A 19159-nucleotide genomic window follows, 5' to 3' on the forward strand; every position below is an offset into this window, starting at 1 on the left:
TTAGAGTAAGGATTTGATTTTACCTGGGACAAATTTGTATATCTGGAAGAGTGATCTATATTTAATGAGGTCAAATTAAAATGTATTTGCATGTCTGTGTCATATTGCATATTTCAAGCTATCTATATAGACAGTTATACTAAAAGATGTATCTGGATTTTAGACGTGTTTATTTGTGTGTGTAAATATATGTATAAAAATCATAAAATATCTCTGCGTGGATTTACCTGTGCACACCTGGAAGCATAAGGTCTTGGATGCTTCCAGGTCTAGACTAACTAAAATGTATCGGGGTGCCCCCAAATACAATCTGAATATGTGAGCAAGTGTATGTGTTGAAGGTGTTCAGTGATATGATGAGGAATTTGCAGTCATTTTTCTAACTTAAATAGCATTAACTACTCTTACATTCTTTTATGACAGGCAAGCAACTAGTTTGACTGATGTACGTGTGTAGCTCAGTCTCACATACGTATGACTTTATTATTTTATCACATATTACTTCCATTTATTTGTCAAACAATTCATAAATAGGCATGGCCAAAACTCCACAGCTGACGAGCTTGTGTATTCACAGATGCTGAATACAGCTTGTCTAACTTCAGCACCATGATTTGGTTTTTAATGTGTCTTAATGTATACATGAACAAATTAATAATGATTTTAAGACCACTAACAGCAGCACAGGGTTACCTAAGGTGAAAAATTGTTTATTAAAAACATCTTGTATGTTGTATTGAAATCAATAGTATGTTTTATATCTGGAAGGTAGTAGCTGGTTTTATTCATGGGGAGTGAATGGCATGTTGCTCTTCAATTTACTAGTAAAGTCCAGTGCTAAAAATGTTTGCCTTTTCTTGATTATTATTTCTCTAGCTAGCTACACCTCTAAGTACCTTTATGCCTTAGAATAAATATTTAACAGACAGGCAAGTTTAACACATTAATATTTAAACTGCTATTGGAAAAATACACCATCATGATAGCTTGTAGTGTAATATTATGTACCATTTATATCTAACTAGATAACATTGTTTAGCTAAAATTAAGCCTGTTGGCTTAATTAATGATATTACTTTAATCCTTTTAGAAAGGAAAATATAAACAAACAAGGAAAGCATCAGATAGTATCAGATAGGACAACAGATGCAGTATGAATTTCAGGTTTCTTAAAAACTCCCTGTTGTGCAAATGATGCAGTGATTATCTTAGTCTCTTTGGGCACTCGTGCTGAAGTTTTTAACTGTGGTTCCACTGGAAAAAAAAAGTCTTTTTAGTCTGTTTTGTGGCCCCTTCCAGCCCTGAATAAAGTAATGGCTGTTTTGAATGTAAAAGTCAACGGGAGCATTTGTCTTCGTGTCTGCCACGAAACTTGCTAAATTATCTGGATCTCTCAAAGAGTCAATACAAATTAAAAATACGCAAAAGGTTTCTAAGAGAGTGATTGCTATTTTAGCAAGTTCATTAGCCTTCTGAGGAATGCTGTTGGCAGGCTTTGTTTAGCAGAAGTCCAAAACAGAGTAAACAAAAAATGTCAGAAAATGAATTGCAAATCACTTGGCAATATAAATGTGAGAATGAGGAGGTAGATGATGAATAATTTGGGAAAATGTATATTGTTCTTCCAGGAATCTTAACTGCACAAAGGGGAACTATACCAAAGATTACAGAAGAGAAGGGGGAATAACTTGATTAAGCGAACATGGGCCATCCAGCTCTTCCAAATGCACTGGCAAAACCAGACTTCAGACACTATTTAGTTTGTGGGGGAAAAAAGTTCTGTAGTGAAGTTTGTTTTTTTCTTTTTTTAATAGCTTCTTGTATCTCTCTCCTTAGTGTTTTCCAAATATACTCTGAAAATAATGCTGCTGAAAATGAAATTTTCACTCCGATTTTTGAGACTAAATTGAAGATCAGAAATTAAGTTCCAAGGAGGAAATCGGTCTCCTAATCTGGATAAGTGGCAATTACCTTGAATCTTCTTCCCCAGGAAGGGAATTTGGTGAGATTCAGTTATCTGCAGGTGCAGTCACCCAGAGCATCCCCTGTCAGTTGCTGCTGAGGAAGGGAAGAGGCTGCTCCCCTCCAATTTAATTCAGTTCTTTTGACAAATTTTACATGCCACTGCCACTGTATTGTTCCCATTATTTGAAAATTCATAACAGAAACAGAGCAAAGCATGAGTTTTAACTCTCATAGCAAAACATAGTGGTAAATCTGACAGGAAGGAGAGAAGATTGCAGATGGCAGAGGCAAGGCTAATGTGCTCAGTGCCTTTACTTCTATCTTCTCGGGAAGGTTAAATGTGACAAAAGGCTTAACGTGATCGGAATTAACAAGGGAACAGGAATTCAAGGGAGAGTAGGGAAGGAACTGAGTATTTAGATTCAGAAAAGTCAGATTTAATGCCTGTATACAAGGTTAAATGGCTGGGATTTGAATTTATGGTATGCTAGCTACTGTGCATTAACTCTCCATATGGAAAGTCTTAGTTATAAGAGGGTCATAACATGAAGTAGCTTTTCCAGGTCAACAAGGCCTCACAGAGTTTACCCCTATGTATTTATAGATGCGGTTTCTAAACCAGCAGTAATTTGCTTTGTGAACTGCCAAAGGATATAAATAGTCCCAATAAACTCAGCACATATCTTTAAATGAGGAAAAAAAAAAAAGAGGAAAAAGCAAGGGAATGACAGCCAAAGATTCAGACTAAGCTGGGAAGATATTGACACAAATTATTAAACAATCAATTTATAAGCCACTCTACCCACCAAGAGCAGATATATTTATCACTTTAGGGAGACCTCTGATATGACAGTTATGCCAATAAATATGATTCAGATTAAAAAAGTAAGGGGCAAGGCCTATTTGAGAAAGTATTATCAAGGAATAGCTTTATCAATAGGTGCTACTTTCATTACTGCCTCAGACTATGAGATGTCACAATTTTCAACGATGTCACACTTGGAGGCAGTGCAAGCCGACTTAAAATTAAAAATTTTTTTCATAAATGGGTGGAAACAGCTTGAAATCCATGAGACAAAGTTAAGTAAAGATAATAAAGATGGTGCTTACAGAGTAAAAGTCAGCTTCACAAATGCCAAATGGGAAATAAGTGATAAAGTATCAGCACTGTGGGAAAGACTAAACAGGTTGCATTGTTGTCACAGAAAAACGTAAATCTCTTGCTCTAAATGTATTAATGAGGGACTGGTGAGCCACACAGGGAGGCAGTTGCTGGATGCTGGCCTGTGCTGGCACTCGGATACAGCACATCAAGAAGGAGATGGAGAAACTGGAGAGAGTTTAGATGAGAGCCATAGAGAACAAGGTTTGAAACTTGATTGAGTTAGCTGAGGAAAATGGGAGAAAATCAGGCTTGTAAGTGTTGCTGCTGAAAGAATTGTGATAACTTTTTGCCATGCCCACACAGTTTTGCCATGCCCACACAGGTTACCCCAAGAAGTATTGGTTTTACTTAGAACAGATTGGATTTATCTTCAGTGCTAGGAAAAACAAAACTGTGCTTTAATAATGTAGTCAAATACTTGAGCAATTACTTAGATAAATTGAGATTTCCACAACTGACATGTTTGGAGAAGAAGTTGATTAAAGCCTGTTTGGATTATTCACTTGTACTTGATCCAGTCTGATAAATCAGTTCTTGGGAGGCCTGTCATCCCAACTTTTCTATGGTAATAAGTGTATGAATTCTTATGTTTACATTTTCCTATAGACTGTGCTAGTAAATGAGCTTTGTATCTTACTATCTCTCATAATTTTAATTTTTTTTTCAGGGGTAGCTTATTTGCTTTCATATAATATCAGCCATGTAATTTCAATTAGACGCTATTAAATCCATCATTTTTATGACTAATGTTGATTCTAGCTTTCAGCAAGGTACACAGATTGAAGGAAAACTGTTAATTCTCTTTTATTCGGTTTTCCTCTTCACATCAAAGTAGTGCGTGTTCATATCAGTGCAGCCAATCTGTATTTCTGCAGAAGAATCCATGAAACTGAACAGTGCTTCAAACAGTCCAAAAAAAATGTGGGATTAATCATTGCTAGAGAGACTCATGTGTTTATACGTATCATTGATGGCTTGGCATTTTGCACATACATAATATGCAATGTCTTTTTCTACTTTCTGTTTCTTTCAGGACTGATTTACGGTATAATAGTTTATTCAAGTGAAAAAGGAAGCCTGTTTTTTTTTCTTTTATTTATTTCATATTTTCTGTAAAATGCACCAAGTTCCACTTCATTTGTGAAGTGACAAATATCATACTTCACGTTCTCACAGCTAGAATAATGTTCTAAAGCAATCCTGGTAATCTTGGTCTGCTGTACCAAAAAATGCAATTCTTGACCTACCATGAGAAAAAACTCCTGGATATAGATGCTTGCAGACAATAACTCCAGTTTACCTTGGCATATTCCTGCTTCCATTTGGTCTCCTTCTGTTAACTATTTGAGAAAATGCACAATATATTTTCCTAGGCTACAGCCAACCTGTTTAACAGATTCTTTTATATATAGAAAATTGCAACGCCCATCTTATCTATATTAGATGCGTTTCAGTATTGATGTAGGAGCTGTAATTCAGATTGAGAATGTACTTGTTAAGAAAATCCATATAGGACTTTAATTCTGATATTAGAATCTAATTATCATTAACAGAATAAAGTGGCTATCTGAATAGATTTTCATGCTTTTCTTAATGCATTATGTAATTGAAATGAAAATACGTCGATTTTTGCTCCTTGCAAAAGAAGGAAATAATTATTTCTTCCTAAGGCAATGGGAGGAGGTATCACACCACGAAGATACAAAGCAGGATATTTTGCCCATAATTCACCTTGGAAGAGCACAGAAGATTTAGTTGCATTGGCTCTGTCTGAGCACCTGCAGGATCACCCATTTGATAATGGAGTAGCAAGTCCTACCAGGTGCTAGGAGAGCTCATCTTGGAAAAAAAACTCCAACAAAGTTACTTGGAGGGAAGAGGTGGATCTCTCTCTGACCACACAAATGGCTTTGGTGTTTTGCCATTTTCGATAGGTCAGCAGTGACATTTAACATAGAGTTGGAGGTCAAGCTCAGCAAGATGGAGCAGGCTATCTAAGGACAGTGGATCATCAGGAGCTGAAGTGAAGGGGAAATGAACAAGATTGATTGCTGCTCACAGTCCTCCTGGGTGCAAGGCCTGTGATTTCATGTTGTGAATAAGAGACAAAGATAGGAAGGCAGAGAGACGAAAAGCAAGCAGAGGGGTGTCTGGTGAGGAGTAGCAGGTTGCCCTGCAACCAAGTATTTTCCTCCAGGGTTAGCTCTGCAGATGATTAGTGGGTTTAGACAGTATATTAAGGATAACCCTAACTACCAGAAGAGACGCAGCTTTTGTGGGTTTTACATTTGAAGTAATAAACTGCTCCTTATAGGAAAATTTTGTATGGCATTTGGATACAGGGTTATTTTGGCAGCTTAGCAGCCATTAAACTTCCTTTAAACTATTTCGTAACCTTATTTACATCTTTCATAAGGTTAACAAGACTTTAATCCATTTTCCTGTAAGCTATTTCAGTTACTTTTCATTATTTTTATCCCTCTTACTGTAAGTATCAGTGGTTTTGGACCTTACCTTCTTTTCACATGCCAAACCAGTATAGCCACTTCTGCAAGCACAGACATTTGGTCCTATGCATCTGCTTCCAAACAGACATTTTTGCTCACAAAGTGCTACCAATGAAAGATAAGGTTGCTTAGAAATATACTTATTCTAAATCTTGCAATTAGAAAGAGAATATTTAGATGCTTTTGAAAATGTGACAAAATCTATCATGATTCTGTGGTTTCATATGGTGAGGAAAGCATAAATAATAAAAAACCATTTATGTGTTAAAGAGAGTTTGCAATAGGATTTTTATGATTGTGTATCTATTATGCTTAAAATTGTCTTTATTTTCTTCCTTTTCTCCCTAATGATGGAGAAAGAGAAGACTATGCCAAAGTAATCACCTAGGCTCAGTCAGAAATGGATCAGTGCAAAACCTAATTCAGAAAGCCAGGATAGGTTCTGGGCATTGCTGGTTGCATCAGATTTGTGCCAAAATTGATTTTATTTTGTTCCAACTGAAAAAAAAATAGCAGCTGTTAAAGATACGTTCTTGACTTGACGTAAAAAGATATGTTAAATAGGTACTCCTAAAGGTGATGCTATCGCAATAAATAAAAGGGAGAATTTGTTGAACGGTGTACTTTACACTTCTGGAAATCAGGGCATAAGAACATGTTATTTCATGGTCCCACAGAATCAGTAATGAGCCACTTATTCCAAGTAAAAAGGAATCAGCAAAACTTTTTTTTTATGTTGATTACCAATGTGCTTATAAAGGCCCATCCATTTGAAGATATTCTTTTAATAAAATAACATGTCCATTTTTTTTTAACAGAGAAAAAAAAGATAATCAAATGAATTGCTGAAAATCCAGCCACTATTTTTCATCCTCATTAGCAGTTTATATTGTTATGACATTGTTTTGGCATAAAGAAAGGAGAATAACCAATTCATAGGGCACCAATTCAAGAAGAACACATATGTCATAATATTTTAATTAGATCTCATGAGTTAAGCCTTCTATAAATATTGCCAGAATATTGTATCCTAGTTACAGGCAGTCAAACTGAATGCCTTCAAAACTGATCAGGTGTAAATCAACAAGTGGTTTCTTGTATTTTCTTGTCTGACAGAGACATACAGAAAGCTGCAAACCATGCACCATTAAGACCCATTTGAAAATAGAGTATATGCATGCCTACATTCCAGTACCATCTCCTTCATCGTGGAGCGAAATATTCCATCAGATTTGAAATAGTTTAATGCATCTCTATAAGGTTTGGGTTTTTTTTCCACAGAAAATCTGTTTCAACAAATTGAAAGGATGAAGGAATAAATTCTGAAATTTTAAGGTTTTGGACTTGGGTTCTGATTTTGACACAGATTTAAGCTGATGCAGTTTCTTTGTGTTCTGATCTAAAGTCTCAGATATTGAACAGGCTAGTGGAACCTCCTTAGAAATCACATACTGGGATTCTAAGCCATCTAAATGCGATTCTCAAAGTTACACTAATTGTTATAGTGACTTTGGAGAGCCAGGGACAAGATGTTTAACAACATCTGGAATTTGTACTGGTTTTGTACTATCAGATACAGCAACTAGTGCTCAGTGAGGAGGTTGAGGTTTTGCCTGTGTAGGGAATAGTACAATCTAAATATCGATACTGAACACTAGGGCTGACAGCTATGGAACAGAGAAGCAAGGAAACAGATTTCCTGCTACTCTACACGTTTTACAAATGAGAGGCTGTAAACAGCCCGGCAAACTGAAACCTCTTATGAGTACAGTCAGGTAGTGAGAGTTCATGCTGTGTCAAAACTACTGACCCATACCATGTCCAGAACAATAACACGCAGACACCTAGACATGCTGGTGACCTCCAGGTGCTCCTTTTTAAAAACCCATTGGTGTCAGGTGGTTATCTGCAGCAGGACTCCAGTGACCTGGAGCTTGAGACTTGCCTTCGTAGTCTAGGAGCTATTGATATATTTCTGCTATTTTGAAAAGCTGAGTGCTGTTTTGTTGAAACAAGTTTTTATAAAGCAAACTTGGTTTGGTTATGTGTTTGCTGCAAAACACTCGTTAAGACCCGGAATGAGGAACTGCAAACTTCTCCATCTTCTGAGAGGGGGAGGCTTGAGTTTGGATTCTGGGTGGGGCGAGGAAGAATGATGAATTCCCCCTCAAGCTAGAACAGTGTGCTCATTATGTGCTGACTGCTATTTCAGCTTCTTCTTCGGCTTTGAAAGAACTCAGACTTCTAACTGAAAAAATCTGAGTTTCATTCACTGAAACAAAAATGTTACCCAAGAGGGAGTGCATTAGCAGCAGAAGGGGCTCCTTGTGCCCACAACAGTTTTGTTCCACAGTGTAGTAAGCTGGAAGAGAGAGAACTGTGTATTGTATTATTATTCATTTTCATATGAACTTGAGCTGAGGAAAAATGGAAGCCTATTCTCTTTTCACCCTGGTAGTGGATAAAATAAGAACAGGTAAGGCAAAGAAAGGTTGACTCGTCTGGAGACCTCAATAATATATATGGGTGTTCTGGTATGCATGGGCAGAAGAATGGGCATTAGATAAGGAACTAGGCTTTTTTCCATCTGTGGATTTTTGATTCTCAGTTGATGCAAACAAAGCTAAAAAAGGGAAAAGATTTCCTCCTTTTTTATCCTTTGCTACCTGCCTGTCTCTCCCTCTCCACCCACTGCTTCCTGCTGAATTGCTCAGAAACACAAGAGCTCTGAAAGAAGAGAAGTTAAAAACATTCTGGAAGAAAATTGGAATTGAAATCACAGAGGATAATGACATAGCTGAAGTTCAAATGAATATTTCATAAATGTATTTACAAGGGATGCTAAGCTACTAAACACTAAAAATGACACAGGCTATGTATGCATTATCCTGTACAGATTCAGCAAAGAAAGCAATTTAATAAGCTAAGCTTATGTTAAAATTATAATCAATAAATGCCCATTACATAAAGAGATTTATCCCTGGGTGTTAAAAGAACAGAGCTGTAATTTGCATGTGAACTACATTCTCTTTTAATATTTTTCTTTTTTTTTTAAGATTTGAAAAAGTTACTTAGGAAAGCTAGAAGAAAGCCTGTCTGAGGTGTTGTTCTAGGCAGAAAGATACAACACAGAAGAACGCTGAGGAAATTATAAGGCTATCAGGTTGACACTTATAACATGCAAATAAAGAGAAGATATTCTGAAGGGCAATGAGGAGCCAGTGTGGGTTCAATAATATTAGAACAGAAGATAGCACCATGAATTTTAATGATGAAGATCCTTCACAACTATAACCTTCTTATACTTTATAATTAATTATTAGAATTATACCTTGATCCTTCATTCAGAGCCTTAAACAGCAGACTTATATCTCTGGCCAGAAGCCTTCTGACTTCTACTGGGTTGTGTTTTGGCTGTATCTGTCAGGGTAATCAGATTGTACTGTCAGGTCTTCACTGTTTTGGTCTAACATTTCTTTTGTAGCTCAAGAAAAAGAGATGTGAATATACATCACAGGAGGCAGGGGGAAGCCACAGGCATGGAGCTTTATACTGGGTATCTAATATGGAAAAGGAAGGAAATCAGTGTTGAAAACACGGTGATTGTGGGATACTGTTGCTGTATTTTCAAAGAGAGAATTTTTTGGGATACTTATGTTGCTATCATGAAAGCTAAAAAACAGAGTCAGATAGAAAAAGATTCTAATGGAAGCTTCGTACTCTATACAGCTGCTGGTTTCTATAGCTGAGACATGTTGAACATTTCAAACGACATTTTTTAACCTGTCCTTCTGAAAGGTAATTTCACTGCATTTGCAATACAGTCTGAAACTTGACCATTATACTATGACCATCAAAGTCATATGTATTCATTGAAGATAATGTGTATTCCACCATACACCTTATTTGTTGGGACAAATGACCTTTTTTATTGATTCTCTTTCAGAAGCTATTCTGTTCAGTTACAGATGAGTGGGGAAGAAAACTGTTCTCTTGACTGACCTCTTTATTTACAGTCTGATAAAAGAGGACTATTGTGTTTCATCCATTACCAATGTCTTCTAAAAGTCTCTGCTTTTACTCTCAGCAAGTTCTACAGTTTAGTTGTATCCAGAAACTAGTGAAACTGTGAGAAAAACAGACTGCACGGATGTCTCTGGGAGATGTCATTGTGAGTTTGACTGATTGTGACATTAAGAAATTCACAATTCATAGTATTATATGAACATGCAATTTCATTGTACATCATTGCAAGAGAGGTCAGGTTTTTCTTGTGTGATTGCATCTTCAAAATGTAGCAGACCTGTTCCAAATTACGTATAAGTTCCTTAACCCACGGTGACTACATTTGACAATACAGTCTTGGTCTCTTACACATTTTTTAAATACTTTAGAAGTAAAATGATACTGACTTGTACATTGCCAGTCCTCATTGCAACAGAACTGAAAATCTGCTCTAGGTTTTTGTCCATTATCTGCTGAAAGGATGAAGCATTTTGGGCTTGTGCCCTATTTTTTCTTGATGAAAAATGCATCAGTATGTGCAGCTGTAAATATTTAAATTAATTATTAGGGACCCAAAAGCTTTATAGAAGGCTGAAGAGAGAAGTTTTAGAAAAGATTTTATTGTGGCAGCTGCATCTACTGCTGTCTCCAAACTTGAACTGTCCACATAGGCTTAGACCTTTATGAATTAGAAAATGTGCTGATGATCTTCATGTGTGACTTCTTGTTAAGGATAAATCAAAAGTACATGTCCAAGATCAATTTTCAGTATTTGTCTGTTGTCACTTTTGTTGGCTTAATGTCCTTCTCTGTCTTGCTATCTCAGTATGGAGGACTGAAACATTTTTTTCCTTATGAGAAATACCCAGAAAATAGTAATGGAAGTCTAGGTAGATTGTTTGGTTTTAAGTATGTGTTAGGAAGTTAACGAGGGAAAAATGAAGTTCCATATAGAGATAAAACCTCTACTTGCATTCCCATTGCTGCCATCCCAATAAGGGCAGCTACATGATTTCATAGGCTGAAAGCAAAGACTGAAACTGAGGTTATCTAACCTCCTCCTACCCTTGAAAAAGCCCCAGAGAAACAATCCAGCCCTAATTGCTTCTGGATAGCAAAGAAGGTACAGTGATTGCTGGGAAAAGTTATCATCTCAATTGTTACATGTAGAGTGAGAAGGAAGGTTTGCATTGTGAAATGAAAACAATTTAGATGAATAATACAAAAAATACAATAGCTGATAGAGAATATAAATTAAGAAAGTCATATATAATCTAATAAATATTAGATTAGGGCTTTATATGATACGTAATAGAATAAATTAATACAGGATATGAAATAATATTTGGAAATAATGAATAATATATTGGTACTGCTTTCTTGTCTTGTAATGTGAATGTTTTGCTCTGTTGTTGAGTTTAACAGCCAAAATCTATAGCTAATGTGGTGCAAATCAAAGTCGTATTCATCTTTGTTATTGATATTACAGACAGAGCACCAAATTTGGATATATACATCCAAGCAGGAAAGGGGGTGCTGAGCACAAAGAAACCTTGGGGGCTTAAATTTGACAGGGGAGTGATGTGATGAACCAAACACCTCCTTGCCAGATGTGCACTGGTTCTGGCAGAGCGAGTGTATTTGTCTCACTATTCAGCTGCTGCTGAGAGATGGGAAAGAGGCCAAAGTAACAGAAGAGCAACAAAAAGATGTAAGCAGAGGTTGGTTACAGTCCTCTTTGCTGCTCCTAGCAGCCTGCTCAGCAGTACCAGAGTTGAGGTGAAGGTGAGCACTCCTTGAGCAAAGTAGGCAGTCAGAAGGCTTTTTATCTTTAGGCAGATAAATGCATTTTTTTTTTCATTGAGTTCTGGACTTGGGTGAGTAGAATCTCATCATAACAGAAACCCAGACCTGCTTTCAGAGGTTACACTTCTATGTGAGGCTTTATACCTAACATCTGTGAGGATGAAGACTTTCTTGTTCCCCTGCTTCCTCCCTGCCTCACTGTGAATACTCTGGAGCAACATTATAAGACCTCACCATCTGCTCTCTGACAATAGTCTTCTCTCTTTCTATTTAAAAAAACCAGAAACTCTAACCACTTGGTAATTATTTGGGTTTGCTGTGGGACCTAAGAGTTTCAGCCAGATCCTTTTGGACAAAAAGCTGATTTAATTGCCTGTTACAGTGAAAGCATGAGAAGAAATAGCAAAACCAGGGCAACTAACAAGTGAATGGATTTGGAGCAAAGTTTCAAAGGTCTGATAGATATATAAAATATTGCCTAGGCTCCCTAGGACAGCAGAAATCGTTAATGATAGTAAGCCTTACTTGCTTTTCACAGGAACAAGCAGGATTTGCTTATTTATTTAATAAACTCAGTCAAGTGTATCTCATCAACTAATAAATAACTTTAAACATTGCCATGTTTGAACTAGAAGACAGCTGGCACAAAGAAACAATTACACAGCCATTGGGGTTTAACTGAGAAGAGATTTCCATAAGTAATTATGATCTGTGAGTGTGAGAGGAAAGGATTGCCCTTTAAAGGGGTTTATGCCTTGATATTTTTCCCATGCCCTTTTACTGTAAAGCTAGTAACATACATAAAATGAAGTGACCCTGTATGTAACAGGCAATAACAGGTCTCTTCCTGTTCCAGGTCTTCCAGTCCTTCCACGTGCAAATACTTCCACAGTCACCTTGGGGGTCAGTCTAAAGGACATACAGCTTTTACAGGGATGACCTCTTAGGTTAGCAGATACATAGAATTTCTTTCTGTGCTTAATGCCATCTAGGTACACGGAACGAGCTACTCCATTGCCTTTTGTCCCTGACCCCTCATTTTAACCTTGTATTTCAAAGTATTTCATTTAAGGACTTGTAGTTTTATTTGACAGGTTAAGCTCAGCATCCGCATGAGCAAAAGATGAGTAAGGTCTCTTTCTCACGCTGATGCTGAATTCAGAAATGTCTTGGAAAGTAGTAGGTTGATGGGCAGCATAAAACAGTTCTAACAAAGAAAAGGCAGAATGTAGGTACTAATCATGTCATGGCTGATTTTTACATGTAGTAGAATCATAGAATCATTTAGGTTGGAAAACACTTTTAAGATCATTGAGTCAAACCATAAACCTAACATAATATACAACTAGTAGAAAATCTAACGTGCGAAAATCTCTAGAGCAATGCACGTGGCTACAAAACTGTAGTAATTAAAGTAGCACTTACGGATCTGGCACAGAGTTCCTACCCATCCTCCAGAGCACTCGCAGATGTTTGGACCTACACATTCTCCACCATTCAGACATTTCTGCAGGCAAACAGCTGAACAGATTGACATGAAACAAATAAGATGATGCACACCATATATCTGGATGTTAAAGTTCTACCTGAAAGGTGACCTGCTACATTTTATGCCATATGGCTGATTTCTGAAGAAGTGAATTTGTTTTATTAATCAGATAATCAGTGTTCAGGATTCTTTGATGTTTGCTTCCTAAGAAATTTATCTTTGATGATTGTCTACTGGTAGCTTTTCTATTTCTAATGCTCAGCTAAGAATACTTTCCGTATATTATATTTATATGTTATGTGCATAATATGTGTTCCTTATAGTAAATGAATATATTCTCATAGTAAAGTTTGATATCTTTATTTTCTATAGTGTTTCTTCAGAGATCCTGAAAGAATGAATGCATGTTTTGATGTATATGTGCAAGAGACACAGACTTCCTTCATAATTTCTGAATAAATTATTTATATTATAATGTCAAAACACTGGTTCTGAAATCATATTTACTATGAGGATCTAAGGGGTAAAAAGCCAATATTTTAATCTGGTTTACATACAGTATGTCATCTTGAGTATAAATTTATTCCATTTGTCTGTCAACATCATGGTAATGAATAGTTGTGTAAGGAAAAATATTTCTTGAAAATATTTTAGGGTGAGAGGTTTCTTAATTATATTTTTTATGTAACTGTAATCTGGTCTGGTAGAGTTACAGAGTAAGAACCCATCATTCTCCAGATTATGCACCAAAATGTATCTGGTGACCTTGAGAGTATATCAGTTTGGAAGGCTTTATAGCAGGCTTTAAATAGTTTTGTATTTTGAAAGAGATGACATTTCTCTGTAAAATATAATAAAATATTTGAAGCTGTTAAAACATAAAATGAATGCTTCAAGTTTAATACCATAAAAATGATTTTCCATAACAAGATATATAACAGACAGCTGCATGAAGCAGAACATGGGTTCCCCTACACGGCTTTTTTCCTTTGCAAGCATCAAATGTTTATAGCATTTTGTATTACCTGTACTTAAAACTGGTTTTCTTCAGACTGCTGAGGCAGCAAAACAGATTCTATTTACTGCATTGTTTTTTAATATTAAAAGGAGATTACAATTGATGTTGACTGGCCTAAATAATAATAATAATCTATCTGATGGGCAGTAGAGGTGCTTACGTTTATTACAGTGCTTTCCCCTCCATCCTGATGGGCAGTCGCAGACGTTTGGCCTTACACATCTCCCTCCATTCATACACATGGGATCACAGACACCTGCAGATACATATCAAAGGAAGAACAAGGTAACTGGGAATTAAGGGAAGACTTTACTAGAGACTTATTCTCTTCCTCTTGGAAGGTTCAATTGCTTGTAATTAAAAATCAGAAAAGTAATTTGGATTTGAGACTCTGAAACACAGAGGCTTGATAGCTCCCATAAATCCTCTGGAAGCTCTTTCGAGGAAGCTCCAGGAATAGCTGCCTCACCAGAAAAATGAGAGAGACATTAATTACAACAATTCTCAGAAAACAAGCAAGACATTTTCTGTGGCAGCTGTGGACAAACTGAATACTTGTTAGAGCTTTCACTTCCTGATTGGAAAACATGTTCTCAGATGTTCATTTGGATAAGAAAGGACTTGAAGAGGATAGATTGGTTTCACACTATTTTGGGAATGGTTTTGCATTCAACCAAGCTTAAAAAATAATATCTATTCCTTCATGGCCTTTTTGCAATGATATTTGTTAAAGTACTTACCTTTTTACTATATTCTTCCATACAAATAACATGTGAAAGCTAGATTGCTTTTCAACCAAAGGAAGCCAGGTAATTTTTTGTTAGATTTCATTAGAAATCTAATTGTTGTGTCTAGGATTAATCCATGAATTTATCAAAAGTCTTGTTTTATATCATCCAACAGTAAAATTGCACAGTTCTGGCAAGTCAAACATCTTCAATCACAGCCTGCTTTGATGTAAATACATGCCATTATTAGGTACCCAAAGTCCTCATCTCCTGTTTCTCCTTCCCTGTAGGAAGGACTCATCAGAGGCAATGTAGTTTAGGAACATTACAGTGCTGGTATGTTGCAAGTGGGAATAATTTGCCTCTTACATGGAAGAAGGCATTTGATAACTGAGTGGAAGACAATAAAGCTGTGTCATGTAGTAAATGGACTGCAGTATGAGAGTCAAATCAGGAGGAGTCTGACAATGAAGGTTTGAGGATGCATTTGTGTGAAATGTCTTCTGCCATGTTTAAAGCTTTGTGAGCACAATAGAATTTCCCAGTGACTCATTAGCAACAGCAGTAATCAGCAGCCATCCTTGTTTGTGGACCTGGGTGGCTGCTGAATACCCAGTTCTTCCTCAGCAAAGAGCAGGCTACTTGCTTCTGCAGGCACCGAGGGGGCTGACAGCTAAAATGTAGTATTCCGGTGCCATTATTAGCCTTTAGGTTGTGATGTCTTTTGGCACAGAAAGAACAGAGCTTGAATGCTAATGCTGTAGCAATACTGATTTTCAAGTCATCGCTATGTGCAGAGCTCTGAAACTGCCACAACCTCCCCTCAGACCTTTATAGTATAAGGTGGAATTCTGCAAAAAGCCTTGAAATGGGGATGATTTTTAAAAATAACATGCAAAACCCCAGTGACTGTTATTACATGAGAGAATAACCTTCTATTCCTCTGTTAGGTATGATCAAGCATTTTTAGATAGGTGGATTAAATTCCCTAATTATTCCTCTGATGCATTGAAATATTTCTTTTGTGGCTTTCTGTGTCCTGGTCTATTCCTTCAGTGCAGATGCTGCTGCACTAGCAGCTTTTAGTGCTACGTTGCTGCTCTTGGTTGGCTGCTACATTTGCATTTTGTTCCGTGCCAAGCCTCCCAGATCTCTCAGCAGAGTGACCTGCCCTCAGGCAGGTCAGACTTACCCATGCTTGGGCTGCTTGGATCCAAGCCCTTAAACTGTCGTCCTCTTTTTCCGCCTTTCTCCGCTTCTCCTGATCCATGCTGTAATCTTGGCCTCTGCTTACTAAGACTTAACAGGGATCTACAGTTCTTGCTGAACTATCAAAAAGTGTTGAATCCACTAGTTAAAACGTAGATGAGTTCAAGGTATTATGGCAGCCTTTACTCTGAAATAATTTAATCCTTTATTTTCCCTCTCCCTTTTTCTCCCCTTTTGGATCTCACATCTCCAATAATGGACTTCTGACCTACAATCTTCTGTTGTGCTGTATTTGACTTCTTGTTTCAAATATAAAACCCATCAGATATCCAGAATTTAGAAAAGATGACCACAAACCATAAAATTGGGGTCTAGATTTTAAATGACTTTAACCTTTGTGATGTTCACAGACCATAATGCACCCATTGTAAATTTGCTGTCCCCAGATCATACTGTTGAAGTCAGGGATTTTAGTTTAAGATCATCTGAAACTTGAACAATGTCTTCCTCCCCAAACAATAAAAAAGTAAAACCAAGGAAAATATAACTAGGAGCACAGTAGTACTTGCTAAAATGAGGATTCATCTTCTTCTTTGCCCTTACATTTTCGGTGTACTTTTCACCTCATGCAAACAATTTCATTTTAAGATGTTCCTGGTTGGTTTTTTGCTGATAACAGATTTATTAAATTGTAGAACATCAGACTCTTCCCTCAATTATAAGGAGTCAAACAAGTGTGCTTTCTGATTAACTACTAGTTTTCTGTTTGTGTGTTACTGAACTTGTTCCAGCACAATTGTAATTCAGGAAAACTTTAAGTGACAAGTGAGGTTTAGTCTTGGTCTGAGTAAGACAGATCAGTTCAAACTTTCAACTTTGAATCTATTTCTCTCTTAGTTCAACTGCCTTACAAATGAACACCTAACTATGAAAGTATAGCATGAACTTGCTTACATTGTTTATTGTTTATGGCATCCCTCACTTAGGTGATAAATTTCAAAGGAGTTCAATTCTAAGTTAACTAAGGGAAGTACCAAACTTGTTCTAAACTGGAGGGGCACTTCTGCCTGCCTGCCCTCTGGGGCAGACTCTTTCTCTTTTTGCAAGGGAATTCACGAGCACCTTTATGAAAATGATTGCAGTGCTATCTCTCCCCTTTTCCCGTCTGACATCTCCCCCTTGTTCTCACTTTCTTTAACTTTCTTAAATACAATCCTATCTCAATACCCATCAGGCAGACTTCAACATTTGTTGATGATAACTAGTTCTGATCCTTGCTAGTCCCACTCCTTGGCCTCTGTGGAGGAGCTCCAATTTCAAAATAGCAAACAAAAATGTTACAGCCTCTCACAGGAAAACTAAATAAATTATCAGACACTAGGAGAGCACATCGAATTACCGTAATCCTCCCAGGCACTGGTATGACTTTGAAAAGACTCACATTCCCTTTTTTTCCCTCCCTTATAAAGAGCCTGGCATCTTGACCCAAAGACAGTAGCGGTTTAAGAGGTTTTCCACCTGCCATGGGGACTAGCCCTAACGACAGGGATGTAAACACATTTGTATCTCTACCTTGCTGCATTTTGGTAGGGTATATTGCTGCTGGCAGGGAGAGTCCTGTACTATCAACACTTGCTTGCTGGCAGCCTCTAAGTATCTCTAAAACCTTAATCCCACTCTCCTTGCTCTCACCACCACCATTTCCATGCTTTTCAATAAGAACTAAACCGTATGCTGTTAGGTTACTCAGTTCTGCAGTGCTCCACCATTTAACACTAGAAAAGACTTCAATGAACTTAAGTTTCCTCAAATTGGTAGGTTAGGTGAAGTAAGCTTACGTTTAAGGTGATAATGCAGGTGAAAGAATAAGCATGGTTACATGCTGTATTTCAGGAGAGGGGTGATTTCGATACGGTAACAAGCAGCTGTGGCAGTTAGGATAAAGCATAGATGTTTCAAAGGACATCATACAAAATGCACAAAATTCTGTGCAATGAAAGGCGTTCACAAGTTGCTAAGTTTTCTGTTTTATGCAGCAGCTATTTCTCTTGGATAGCTTGAATGCATTTTGACCTTACAATCACTTAAAATTTCCTGTAAACCTTTTCATAGTTTATCCCCTGTAGGCTGACTTGACACAGTAAAGATTTTCTTGCAACTTTTTTATCAACCTCCAAGGAACTCCACAGTTCAAGTGTTCAGCCCTAACATCTTTAAGGTAGTCAGACCTCCTGCTTTGTCCACCAAAAGGAAGATTTTTTGTGCAAAATAAGTATTTCCAGATATTGCTAAATTTTAAGGAAACACCAATCCACTTTAACTGTTTGTAAAATGAAGTAGGTCCTCTTGGAGTAAGTAGCATCAGTGATGGATACCTACAATTCTAGTGACAAACAATACAGTATTAACCAGCAGTAGCTGCTGATAAGTTTACAGAGATTAAAAGAGGGCAGACATTTCCGTCAGACTCCGTGGGTTATCAGAAAAATACTTTTCAGGTTTTTTAGGCACCATTTAATGCAAGTACCCCATTACACCTTTTCTTGCTAGAAGTAGATAATAAGTACTGAGAAGTTAATTTTGTTGAAATAGGATGGTGTTCATCACCACCCTTATAAAGTCAAACCACAGGGAATATTAAAACAGGCTCCTGAAATTTTGGCAGAAAGGGATTGTCTGCAATGTTGCAGGAATGTGCCTTCCCACAGCTGAACACCCATGTCCTTTCCTGACAACGAGACTTCACAGACTATTTTTTTCTGAACCAAAAATTATCTGTCATCACATATTCCGAGCCATGCTGCTGATGAGGAGACAGTGTGTCGTGCTGCAGTGCTGATTAGAAGATGTAGTTTTCAACTCAACTTTTCTTTTTCTTTTCTTTTATGCCCTGTAGAAGCTGTGAAAATTGACCTGCTTCTGGATGCATTCTGCCTTTGGATGTAAGGGAGAAAATAGCCTCAAGCAGTAACATCTGTGTGGGCCAGCTAAGGTAATGCATCAGGCTACAGCTTTACTGACAAAGAACACAGAAATGCAGCCAAAAGAACACCTGCTGGTAGATATATACTTCAACATATCCTTTAAGTCACCATCCCTGTGCTGTCATTTATATGTGAATCACAGGCACTGCTTTTATTTCTGGCCGCAGTTGGTTTTGGACTGACTTCTCTGTGGGTCTAGTGCATATTTCAACTTGCTCTCTCTCGCTCTTTTGAGGTGCAGGAAGCTTGATCAGTCACAGTTTGGGCTCTTAAATGTGTACAT

The 19159-nt window shown here is 37.2% G+C and overlaps 1 protein-coding gene across 1 annotated transcript in view; it reads right to left on the bottom strand.

Annotated features, from left to right (window-relative positions):
• Positions 1–19159, bottom strand: part of LOC138722868 (von Willebrand factor D and EGF domain-containing protein-like) — a 177048-nt gene that overhangs the window by 1106 nt on the left and 156783 nt on the right. The window contains exons 26-28 of the mRNA XM_069861550.1: positions 14116–14211; positions 12874–12969; positions 5645–5742 (exon numbers count right to left, since the gene is read on the bottom strand). Coding sequence (XP_069717651.1) covers positions 5645–5742; positions 12874–12969; positions 14116–14211 — 290 coding nt within the window. The remainder of the gene's footprint in view (positions 1–5644; positions 5743–12873; positions 12970–14115; positions 14212–19159) is intronic.

Source organism: Phaenicophaeus curvirostris, chromosome 7 (genome assembly GCF_032191515.1).
Source record: "Phaenicophaeus curvirostris isolate KB17595 chromosome 7, BPBGC_Pcur_1.0, whole genome shotgun sequence".
NCBI lineage: Eukaryota > Metazoa > Chordata > Aves > Cuculiformes > Cuculidae > Phaenicophaeus > Phaenicophaeus curvirostris.